The 13224-nt window shown below is 31.7% G+C and overlaps 2 protein-coding genes across 3 annotated transcripts; both read left to right on the top strand.

Annotated features, from left to right (window-relative positions):
• Window positions 1-1874: 1874 nt before the first annotated feature.
• Window positions 1875-7068, top strand: LOC105109235 (uncharacterized). 2 transcript variants are annotated; one of them, XM_011003865.1, is made up of 7 exons: window positions 1875-1999; window positions 2215-2307; window positions 2423-2557; window positions 2660-2749; window positions 3062-3211; window positions 3849-5443; window positions 5812-7068. In XM_011003865.1, exons 1-7 carry the CDS (start codon window positions 1937-1939, stop codon window positions 6707-6709), a joined length of 3024 nt encoding a protein of 1007 aa, XP_011002167.1. In that variant the 5' UTR covers window positions 1875-1936; the 3' UTR covers window positions 6710-7068. The 2 variants fall into 2 exon arrangements, with proteins under 2 accessions (XP_011002167.1, XP_011002168.1); XM_011003866.1 differs by lacking the exon at window positions 1875-1999 and having other exon boundaries at window positions 2221-2307; window positions 2436-2557.
• A 4513-nt stretch (window positions 7069-11581) lies between these two features.
• Window positions 11582-12330, top strand: LOC105109234 (uncharacterized). The gene has a single exon (XM_011003864.1). The coding sequence runs from the start codon at window positions 11673-11675 to the stop codon at window positions 12096-12098; it is 426 nt and encodes a 141-aa protein (XP_011002166.1). The 5' UTR covers window positions 11582-11672; the 3' UTR covers window positions 12099-12330.
• Window positions 12331-13224: the final 894 nt, after the last annotated feature.

Below are 13224 nucleotides of genomic sequence, written 5' to 3'. Positions count from 1 at the left end.
GGGGAGGCTAAAATTAATATAATAATATATATTATTAAAAAATTTATTTATTTAAATTAAAAAATATTAAAATATTTAAAATATTTTGCAGGGCCGCTGCTTGCCCTCCCCTGGTTCCGCCCTGGATACAGTAAGCCAAGGATAGAGTAAAAAAAAAAAAAATGGCCAAATTAAAAGAATTATTTTTTTAAAATTAAAATTTCAGTTATTTTATAAAAAAAACTGGAAAAAATATCGCCGGGCACTGCCAGCCCCCCTGCCTCCACCAGTGCAGTAAACCCTAATCTGTTAAAATCAGTAGCTACAATCCATGAAGTTGCAGTACTGGCCTAGCTATACACTCCTCTCCCGCATGTGTTGTTACTTGTTAGCAGAATATTAATTGCATTAGCTAAAATAACAGGCGAACACAAAAGAAAAGAAAAGAAAAGTCAACAAATACACAACCGAAAAGAAATGTCAGGATTGAAAGAATTGATACGTCATGTTTAAAGTCTTGATTTGATAATTTGATGTTATACCAATTTATAATATTTTCAAGCTTTATAATTAAAATAGTGCTAATAATCATAAAAAATTTATTTATAAACTTGAGTTAATTTAATACACCATAACAAATTAAAAAGAAATTATCTTTAAAGTCATAATTTTATTATTAAAAATTATCTTGTTTCAATATTGATATTCCAAATTTGATATATATTTGGTAATGCAATGCATGATATTTTTTAATATTATTATTTAATTAAAAATACATGAAACTAAAAATGTTTGCTAGATTTTTTCTTGAGATTAATACATCAAAATTATTTAAAAATATCTAAAAAATATTAATTTAAATTTTTTTAAAATAAAAAATAATTTACAAAGCATAAACTATCGATGTACCACTTGCACGTATATAACAATTGGCCGCGACATAAACACCTGAATGACATTGATAAAAAGAATAAGAAGCAAGAATGAGTTGGAATATTTTCACAGAAAGCGAATGGCTACAGCCTCCAGCTGTATCCAATCAGTGTTTCAGAAAAATGTATTTAGCAATGGTAATAATATTTAGTCTAAAAACTTTTTCATGTAAAGTGTATATTTACTTACGAAATCGTTTCGTGTGCACGAAGGGTAAGGATAAAAATGTCTCATTTCATAATTATTTTCCTCCTTCCAGGGTAAGTCTATGTGATGTTTCACTTGACAAAACTTATCTCAACATTCTTAATTTCCAAGCTATTTCCCCTTAAATTTTAAAACAGTACCCTTTACTCTTTTGGTCACTCAGTTTTTATTTATTTATCTTCAATAATAATTATATATACATGTATGTATATTAAATTGAAATTAAAATAAGTCACCTAGATTCAGAATTAAATAATATTAATTAGGTATTTAAATTTATTAATTATAAATGGGTAAAATAAAATAGTAATTTTATTTATGGAATTAACAAATATATTACTACATAAATAATTATTTCTTAATGATGATATTAAAACAATTGATTATGAAACTCTTGAATAAAATAAAATACTTGATTGAAAAAAATAATAGAAAAAAATAATTATTCTATTTATAAAACAAATGAAAATTAAATAATGTAACATAAATGATTTATTTTTATTTATCACTTCCCATAAATCATACTTAATTAATTAGATATTTCTATGACTTGAACACAATATACAAAGGATTAAATTAATTATTTTTATACCCATTTCAGTAATTGGATGGTAAATTTAAAGTTTGCCCCTGAGGTTAATAAGGCGAAAAGACAGAAAAAAGGACTCAAATGTAATTCCAGTCCTAGCTTTCCCTCTTTAATTTTCAGTGAAGGCGGGAAAGCGTAAGCAGAATACAATCACCACCACAAAATAAAATAAAATAAAAATTCAAACCAGATAACCAAACACAAACACAGAAACAAAGAAAACGAAAAATGGAGAGAAAAAGCTCCAGCAAGGAGCTGCAGAATCTCCTTCAAGCCATCAAATCTTCAGATGTAAGCTCCTTCAATTTCTTTATTTCCCTCCTTCAATGTTAGGTTTGGATTTAGATTTTATTTTTCTGAGAAATTCGTACTCTACTATTTCGAACAAATTTCTGTCTGCTTGATTACAAAATCGAAATTAGATCTCTGAAAAACAATAACGAAATGATTTATCTCATTGATTTACTTGCTTTTTGATAATCGAGAGGTTTCGGAATTTAATACAGGTTGTTGAGAGCCGGATCGAACTGTTTGATAAGCTTCGGGATTTTGATTTACTGGAGAAATCTGATTTGGCTCCTGTTATCGAATGTCTCACAGTATCCTCCATTCTACATTTGGATGCTTATGTTACATGTCTGATTCTGTTTTATATGCTGTTTGATGCTGTTATTGAGGTTTCTATTTTTTTTTTTGGCCTTAACAACAAGCTGGACATTTTGGGAAGACTTCACTTGCTTGGATATATCTCAGTGCTTCTTAAACATGTCTATTTTGAGTGTGGCTGCGAAATATGTAGATTCAGGATTGTCTGGATGTTTAGTACAGTTTCTCGTTCTTGGGACAAAGGTAGAATTCCACTTTAGCTGTCTTCAGTTTGTTGATATTCATGCATGGTTCTGTTTAGTGGTATGTCAGTTCTTGACCTTATTGAGACTGTGTGTGCATTAGGCAAGTGGGTGGTGCGGAAAACATCTGAAGATGACTGCTATGTCAACTGAGGAATCTCAAGAAGAAGAACATTCCAAGCTATTCTTTCAGGTACTTTCTGCATCGTCTATACATATTGTTTTTAAGTACTTAATTTGCGTTGTGTTAGGTAACATCCCTTGACAGCGTGCGATGTTTTTACAAGTTCTCCAAAGATAAACATCCTCTCTTCGTGACAAGAAATTCGGCCACCTACGTTGTCATGAATAAATGTGGAGTTTACGTTTCTGTAAAATGAGGGCCTTTTTAAGCTGAAATTTGAAATTCTTAACAAAATTTTCCATGATTATTATCATCTATTTCACAATAATGTGCGGTGGTTGTTGCTTTTGTTTTTTGACATGATAAAGTTATCTTTTGCAGCTTCTTTTAGATTTTTTGAGTCTCTCTTCTGCCAGTACGGTTGCTTTGACAGGACACCCTGTTTTTATTGACAATGGATCAGCAGCTATTGTTGAGAGATTCATTTTGGAACAGCTAAATTTGATAAAAGACGTAGTATCAGAGTTTAAGGTACCAGGTCTTTTGCTTCCTTTTTTTCCCATGCTTTTATATCATTGAATAGTTTGTGACTTGGTAAAGATCAGGCTGCTTGCTTGAAATCCCCTTTTCCGATATTGTTGGAAACAGTTTTTACATACAACAGTTATACTTGCGGCGATAGTCAATGGTAGATTATTTGTTGGCAAGCTTATAGGAAATCATACTATTGAACATCTTTAATACTTCTGTATCTTTTGATGAAGATCTTTAGGGACATCCTAAAACCATTAAAATGGGAAGCTATGAGTTTAAAACATGTACGTGATCATATCATGGAGTATTTTTCATCTCCTTCTTCCCACTCCACTCCGTGGTTCCGATTAAGTTCTCCCATGCATGGCCTTGGTGACGTCCATGACTGTCTACAACAATGAAACATAATTGTACTCTATAACTTGAAAACATTTAAGTACATATCCACGACTGCATAATGATTGTACCAGGGCTATGATCGGGTGGATCATTTAGATTGCATTTTAAGTGAAGTTTAACTTGATTTTGTCTTTTCAGGTGAAATTTCTTATCCTCTTCATGATGTTAATTGCATGCTTGGAGAACTTGGTTACCATCTCTTTCTAAGAATGTTCTGTTTCCTTTCTCTAAGCAGACAATCAGCTCATTTGGCTCAGAAATACTAAAGGCTGCACAGACTGTGATTGATACTGTAATGAGACTATGCAAAGGGTATTTTGATGCTGTGAATTGGGATCTTTTTGATTCAAGACCTGAGAAGGATGAAAACAATATAGATTCAGAAAGAGCCAATATAATGAATCATGTTACAAACGTAACAAAACTTACAACAGAGAAATTGTGTGAACTGGGGATCCTTGCAGGAAATGAAGGTGGAAGTCTGGTAACCATTCTCAATGTGTCATGGAAAGGTGTGGTTACCTTGCTTCAGCAAGGGAAGAGGGTGTCAAAAGAGATGTTAAGCGTTCAGGATATTATTGTAACCCTAATTTCACTGGTGAATGATCCTCTTAGGTGTGCAGCCGAGGCTTGGTCTTCTTCACTGAAGGAAACCATTTCTTTAACTGAAGCCAGAAGGGCATTTCTTCCATCCAAGTTTTACCTTACCACTGTAGTGAAAATATCTTCCCTCTATCCATGCCAAGCATATTTGGTGTCCAAGGAGGTGACCCTCTGTGTCCTAATGATCTCAACCTTTAAAGTTTTACTGAGCTATGAAAAACTTTTGAACACTGCTAGTGAAGTGTTTTCAGAACTTTTGGAGAAGACATCAATGGATTTGCTGAATTCTTTACTCAGTTCAACTGAAGTGAAACAGGAGCACAAGTTTGAACTTCTGGACTGGTTGTTCAATGACGAGTCCTGCTCAAATTCTATGCATGAAGGTTCAAGTATTTTTTCTCGTATGACTTCGATGGTTGAAATCTTTTCTGTGAGCTGTGAAGTTATGTCTGAAGCAAGATTATTGTTGCTTGGCAGGGTTGCATTGTTTCATGATTTGTTGAGACACTCCAGGGTTCTTGAAGAAGACATAAAGATCAAGATCACTAGAAAATTTAGATGGTTTCTGGATATGCTTGTTTATGAAGATGTATACTCTTTCGTTCTTGATTTGCAGATTCCTGTGCCATATGGTTCAGGGAAAGCACAGGCATTGGTTTGGCAGCCTATGTTTTCTGCTCTTTTGCATGCACTAAAAACCTTCATGATTGTGGTGTCTTCAAGTTTTGCCTGGGAAGAATTAGAGGCTTTCCTGCTTGAGAATCTTTTCCATCCACATTTTCTTTGCCGGGAGATTGTAATGGAACTTTGGTGCTTTTTCATGCGTTATGGTGAAATGGACATGGTGAATAGCATTATTGATAAACTTTGCTCATTACTGAAGCTCCTGGAGTCTCCAGAGTCATTTCTTGTTCCAGGTTCTCCTCTGAGGAAAGTAGCAAGAATAATTTGCTTGCTTGCTAATGGTACAACACCTATGGCAGACCGTGTTTACAGCTCTGTAGTTGGTGATGGAAGATCTCAATTGTCAGTTATGTACGTAGCATTGCTCTTGGAAGGGTTTCCTCTAAATTCACTATCCGATAGCATCAGAAGTACTGCAAAAGAGAAGATCATTACAGACTATTTTGGTTTCATAGGGAGTTTTGATGATAAAATGTTGACTACATGTAGTTCTGGTGCATTTGGGATTCCAGTTCATGCTCTATCTGCTTCCCTGCGGGCACAGTGAGTAACCAGTTTCTTTTATTTACATACAATGTACGAGCTATTCCAAGAAAATGGAAAAGAAATTCTTTCGTTTGCATTTAGCAAATCTGACCAAACTACCAAGCTTATGCATTGCCTCCAACATCATAGCTTTTGAGTAGTTTTCACATGCAGTGCTTCTCTCACTCTTTAAATGCTTGGTTCTTTCTTTTATCTTCAAAACTTGTTTTATGTTGTTGTTACCATGACCTTGCCAACGGTATCAAACTTATATGAATGACCCGTTAGTTTAAAATCATAGATGTGTGGGAGAATTCCTAAACCGATTTATCCTTATCCCTATTTTTTTTATATAGGAATAATGGTAAAAGTTGTATGTTTTGTAGGCAGGTTAGCATATCTGATGTTGACATGAAGACCCTGAAGTTTTTAGTTGCTATAATTCGTAACTTCAGAAACCCTGTGGAAAAAATAAGGAAGGAACACTATTATAAGCTTTTGAGTGGAACGTTGGGGATTGTCTCAAATATGAAGCATCTATACAAATCTGATGAGATGGAGGGAGTCATATTGGAACTTCAAACCCTGTTTGTTTCAGCGCCAGCAGCATCAAGTACCCAATTGTATCAGTGCAAACCATATCTTGCTCTTTTTATGGGAGGACTTGGAGACATGGAGATGACAGAGAGTGATGATTGTGCAAAAAGCTCTGCTGTGTGGGAGTTGTACCACATGCTATTCAGGGAGCGGCATTGGGCACTTGTTCATCTTGCAATCGAAGCATTTGGATATTTTGCTGCTCGTACTTCTTGCAATCAGCTATGGAGATTTGTGCCACAAAATGCATCGCTTTCTTATGATCTGATGTCAGGAAATGAAGCAAGCGAGAAGAGGTTTATGTCCGATTTGAAGGCATTTCTGGAGAAGGAAACAGCTCTTCTTAACACTACGCCTAGCATGGAGCAGCTTGAATTGCTTGTGAGGGAAGGTATGACACTAAAAGAAATGGTTCAGAAGGTCTCAAGGATACATATAGATGCTACGGAGTGTGAAAGTATGGAGATTAATGTTGACATTGTGTCAAAAAAGAGACGGAAACTCCCTGATGGAATCAGCAGGGGAATGGAATTACTCCAGAATGGTCTGAAGTTAATTGGTGGTGGCATTTCCCAGTGGCAGGAAAATCACTTCGAATCCTCTGAACTTCATGACAAGTTCTTGAGTCACCTTTCTTGCCTTGAAGACGTCGTTTCTCACTTAACTGGCTTGGCTGGTAATGGTTAAGTTCCATTTTTTAGCTCTTCAATGGAAAATTGTCTACAGAAGACCAAGGACCAAGTTACTGACTCCAAATTGTGTAGGCACTACAGGAATCGACGTAAATGAAAGAATTAAGTACTGAGCAGGTATGTTTATTTGCCTCGGTATGTTTATTTGCCTCCTCTTCTCAGATGTTCAAAATACAAATTTAATGTGCCGTGAAAATGCCGTCACTTCTCAATCTCAAGAATAAACCCAAGTCACGGACCCGTAATCACAACAATTCTATACTCCAAATGCTATAAATTTAGCAGAAACATTCATTCTTAAATAGATTTTTCACTTCCAAACCTGATGCTCAAGGAATGAAAGAGGCTTCTCTATTTAGTTTTCTAAATTAGCATTGAATTTTTTGGTTTCACATTTTTATGATTTAGTTAGTCCTTAATTAATTACAATAAACTTGTCAAGAGCAAATAAATTGGCACGGTTTTGTTTTAACCATTGTTCAACAAGATCTTGAGGTTACAACATAGCTCCACACATATGAGAGTCGAAGTAAATTACATTTGGATAATGAGGGATTAAAATAAAAGCTCTGGATTCTATAAATCTCCCAGGGATTTCCATGAACAAATTTCATGTCTTCCCATGTCTCTAATCAAAAGGTACAGACTGAATTTGTTTGTAAAGAAAAAGGTTATCAGAATTAAATCACAAACTAAAATAGACTTTGCGAAGGAAAATAAAGCATGTAAATAGCTGCGAACAAAACTAAGTTTTGTTCCAAGATGAGACTGAAATTTGATTTCATCAACTACAAACAAACTTGACCGTAGAGGAAATACAATAGCTATAAGATTTGGCTTTGGGTATGACAGCTCGGCAAGTCAATTTGGGTTTATTTCAAAATGATATAGTTTTAAATAAAAATAAAAATATCAATTTAGAGTTAGTTTGTTATATGTCGTTAGCTAACCTATCATGTTACCCAGCTTTTACTGAATAATAATTATTATTATTCATTTTGATTCAAAAGTTCAGCCTGGTTTGGGTCAGGCATCAGGTCACTCTATTGATCTGTTATCGCTATGATTAATACATGTCCCGGGCTCAAATTGTTGGGTTAAAATTGGTATTTCCACTAGTTCAACTCTACAGGTCACAAATGACACCATTTTGCTCTCTAGCCTCTCCACAACGTGCCCGCAGATTTTCTTGCTTTTGCAAAACTTGGGTCTAGACCACAATTTTCGGTGGGCTCTTACATGAGTTTTTGCTTTATCAAACAGATTTTTAAGTGTAGCTAGGGTAAAAACAGCTTCACAGCATTACCAATCCACGCGGGGTGGAAAATGACGCAAAAGGATAAAGGAAAAGTGGATGTTAAATTGAAAAAAGAGAGGAAAAATGTTGCAAAATCCAAGAAATTCTTCTTTTGAAAATTCCTTTACCCTGCCACATTTTTTTATGAAGGTGACACTTTGTCCTTGTTTGGTGTGTAAATTTTAGCATATTTTTTTTTTAAATTTACAGGAAGCTAAGATACTATTCTATGTTAGTTTAAATGAGCTTATTTTTTTAATTAAAAATTTAAGGTAAATATTCAAAATTTTCATATAGATTATCTGTTTAAATTTTGATATTAATAATGACATTTTGTTTAGATAAAAAAAATAAGAGTTATCACCAAGTTAATAGGTGATCATCCACTTAATAATTAAATATCAAGTCAATAATTTTAAATTTTAGTTTATAAAAGAAGGTATTTGTTATAAATTTAGACATTTTAGTTTTCAGATTAAGATCATATTTTTTATTTCTTCTTTATATTTTTCTAATGTTCAAGTTTTATTTTATATTATAGTGTTATTAATTTTTTGTTTATGTTTTTCATTTTATTTACTATACTTATATAATCATGTTATCCTCTTGTTTATTTATGTTTTTTTTTTCTTTATTATGTTTAGATAAGTTTATTTTATTAAGGTGAAAATGTTTCATTAACATTGTTAAGATAAATTTAATATAAACTTAATATGGATTTCAATGTTTATATCCTAAATAACTTTCTATTAACATGTCTTATTATTTTTATGTTATTAATTCTTAATATCTTACTTGTTAAATAGTTAATCTAGATTTGTGTTATATAACATTTGGTATAACAAATATTTGGTTTTTTTATAACTAATTGTATGGTATAACCTACACTTGTGTTATGAATAATAATAATAATAATAATAATAAGTTAAAGAGGGCAGATTAGTGTAAAGATTAAATAATGATAAAAATAAATGTTAAGGTTAGAGGATCCATTAATTGTATTAAAAATAAATATAATATAAACTCTTTTTATTACTTAACTGAAAATCAAAAACAAATGCCAAGTATTTGTTTAATCTTGATTATTAAACATAAGTTAACATCATAAACTCTTTTTATACTCAATGAACTTGATTTATTGTTAATATAAGTTAACATTATAAATTCTTGATAATATTTAAAAGTTTTGTATTACTTAAATAAGATAATTAATATGATTATGCTAACAATTTATAATAAGTTATTAATGACAAATCATCCGATTTGAACCTTCTTTGTGTGTGATTTTCAGTTGAGTAATAAAAAGAGTTTATATTATATTTATTTTTAATACCATTAGTGTATTTTCTAACCATAACATTTGTTTTTATCATTATTTAATCTTTACACTAATTTGTCCTCTTTAACTTATTATTATTATTATTTGTAATTTATATAGTTAACTTTTCTGTGGTTCGACCCTGATTTTACTGGATTATTTACTTTGACACTTTTGCATTTAAGAGAAAACATCAATCTTTTAGTCTTGTTAAGCCTCAATTTAGAAATTTGTTTTTTCTTTGTTTATTATGTCATGTATGAATTTTTTTTATTGGAGAACTCAAGCCAGGATAAAATGACTCGTTTTCAGCTCATATCCTTTTACATTGACTATCAAGTATTTGAATTAATGATTATATATTTTTTTCATTCATTGTGTTTTTTTTTATTTAATATGTGATGTGTAAACTATAATTTATTTTGAGAACTTAACATAGATTATAAGACATGTTATCAACTCCTATCCCTAGACATTGACTATTAGATATTTGAATTGTTGAATACATATTTTTATCTGTTCATAGTACAAGTGAATTTAGATTGGATTAACATATCCCACATAAGCCGATCAAGAATGAGTGGTGACCTTCGAGTCCTTTTTAATCCATATAAGCCTTACAGGTTTAATATTTATTCATAACATTAAATGATGATTTTTTTGTTCTTTTTAACTTTACCCCTATGTACATATAGCTTGCCTTAATGTCTCCTAGGACACATGTTATGAGTCAGGTTGGGTTGATTAAATTTTTTGTTGAACAAATAAGAACAAAATATACAAATAGAAAATATTTGAATCGATATAAAATTAGAACCCCAATTGGAACTTTGACTCTCCATTTATTGTGTTGGTGTCTAAATTATATTATACATAACAAATCATCCTCTATATGTTTTTTTTTAACTGAATATTTTATACATGTAGAAATAAATAGTAATAGCCTTAAAAAATATATAGTCACATACCAACAAATAAATAGATAAACAAATTTTATTTAACCTTAAAAACTAATCATTATCTTAGAAATGCATACCATTTAAAAGTCTATATGTATAAAAAATGTGTTGGAATACATAAAAAATTATATATACCAATATAAAGAGATTTCATCAATGATTAGGCTTTTAAATACAACTCATACACACACACACAAACACACACAAACACACACACATATTATAGAAATTATTAAATGACATGGCCAAATACACTATAGGCACCTTTTACAATTCATTGTGAATTACTAAAATGATTTTTTTTTTGTAATTGAAGTTTTTCTCATCAATTTAAGTTCTTTTTTGGCCAAATTAATAATTAGTTAGCTTTAATATTTTTAAGAAAAGTTAGGGTTGGAAAATGGTGGATTAAATAGAAAAAGATGAGGATGACATGTGGCACTTTAAAGTTAGCATAAAGAGCTCGTTTTGACCCTTATATTTTTTAATTTCTATTTTTATTATATTTTAATTTTTAAAATTTTAATTTTGATGTAAAAATTTATTTTCTTTATTTTTAATCCCTAGTTTAAGAGAGTAAAGAAAGTAATCAAATTTTAGTTGAAAAGAAAGAAAGTCTTGATTGATACTAATTTTTGTCAAAAAAAAGATTGATTTAGATGTTAATGAGTTATATTTGAGTTATATTTAATGAGGAAAACATCACCGAGATGTTATTTTTCCTTTTTATCGCCTGAGTGATAAATCTAAACTCAATGAATATTAAATTCAAGTTAATTATGGATTTTTGAATTGGTTTTAAAGTTATTTAAAGCCATTAATAGATTTTTTAAAAGTCTTTAGTTTGTTTTTTTTTATTTATTTTAGGTAAAAAAAAAGGTTTAAAATTGAATTTTTAGATTAAAAAACTTATGACCAAACTTTCCAGTAATCTTTTGGTAATCGAAAACTTGGCTAACAAACACGGGTCATTTACCCTTTCATACAAAAAAATTAAAGAGGCCTAGCTTATGAGCCAAGTTTTTTTGGATGGGCCCAACGCGCATGTGTGTCTGGCTTGTTTTGTTTATATATATATATATATATATAAAATCTTTCCTTACATTTTACATTTTAATTCATTTAAATATATATATGTGGGATGTCGACCCAGAACATATTTAGTTTTATTTTAGATAAATTAAAATAAATGGGTTAAATATATTTATGAGATTTTTAATTTTTAATTAAATTTTTTCTTAACATAAAGCATTGAAAATGTATCTACAATCAGTTTTTGTGTTAAAAAAAATTTGGGATGTAACAGTAAAGCACCCGACAAATGACTAGTGCTTCTGTTATATATTAAAGTCTTCGAGAGTATTTTCATCTCAAACGTCACAATATGAAGGTTCTCACTAAAAGTTTTCTTGTAGTTAGCCTCGCCATAGGCATGATTTTCATGTCAATATATCAACCAGAATATTTCTGTGGGCTAGAGTACGATGTTCGAGTCATCAATGGGTTCACAAACAACTCATCACTGCCACTAGTCATATGGTGCTCATCAGACAGTGATGATCTCGGTGGACGTGCCCTCCAGGAAGGTGATGATTTTAGTTGGAGACTCCAGATCAACTTCTGGTGCAGTAATCATTTCTGGTGCACCATGAAGTGGGATGCAATGAGGAGGAAGTTCGATGCCTTTACGGTTCCAAGGGATCTTCAGCGTTGCAGCCTTTACAGGAAGTGCTCTTGGTTGGTGAGGGAGGATGGGTTTTATTTCAGTAATGATGAAGTAAACTGGAAGAAAGACTTCTCATGGTTATAAATTATAATTAGTATCTGGGCATCACGACTTCTGCGCTAGCTCTTGCTGTTGCTAATTCGATGATTGTATTTTAAGAGAAGTCTTGTTAGATTTTAATCTAAGGATATAATATTGTGTCGTCAATAATGAAGGGAGAGCAACTGATCAGTTGATTCATGTTTATTACAGGAGTGTATTGATTAATAGAAGCTCTCAACCTTGTTTCAATAATTAAATTAGCTTTTGCCTGAAACAGCAAGTTTTTCTTCTCTGGAATGCCGCTTGGCAGTATCATTGCAGCTATAATTTTAAGAAAACATATATAGGAATGTTGTACCGCTTTTCTAGTTAATATGGACTATATCATATATTTTTTACATTTATCCTGCAAAAAACAGCATCTGAACTAAATTAATGCTGATTTATTAATAACTGCTATCAGAGAATAAGTATAATGGATTTTTCTTTTTGACCAGACATGAAAGAAAATATTACTTACCAGGTGTTTTCGTTCAACACTTACTATATATGGGCATTAAGCCTAGGTTTCTATATATATATATATCAAGAAATGCCATTACTTAAAAAGCAACATGTATTTTCTTTTTGATGGAAACCAATCCTTATCTGTAGAAGAGAAGTTGATCACGCAGGGCTACATGTTTACACACACGCACACACATATATATAATCACTGTCAAATTACTGATGATGAAATATGCTGCAGATTTCACGTCAGAAGTTGGCCCTTTTTTACTTGGGGTCTATCTTTATATGTTTGGTCAAGAATTCAACCTGCATAATCTGCTCTGAATTAAGCTCATGGAACCCAAACCATCTTTTGCTAACTTGAAAGGCTTTATAATTTACTGATATAGGCTTTGCAGATACTACAAAGTGGAATTGAATCACTATTAAAACACCACCATGATAACGATTTATCAAGGAAATGTCAGACTCCCTAGCAATGGAGCTAATGCGTCCAATGTATGGATGAGCAAGTAGGATCATGATAAAGGAAACCCTCACCTCAATTTACATCAAACAAAAAGTATCCTCACTAGCTATAGAGCCAAATGGGCAAATCGAGACAAATCATATACAGCAGGACTAGCACAAGTGCACAACAGCAACAGTCCTTTTCTGT

The sequence above is a fragment of the Populus euphratica genome, unplaced genomic scaffold (assembly GCF_000495115.2).
Source record: "Populus euphratica unplaced genomic scaffold, PopEup_1.0 scaffold210.1, whole genome shotgun sequence".
NCBI classification, from domain to species: domain Eukaryota; kingdom Viridiplantae; phylum Streptophyta; class Magnoliopsida; order Malpighiales; family Salicaceae; genus Populus; species Populus euphratica.
This window is presented reverse-complemented; position numbering and strand designations above follow the sequence as displayed.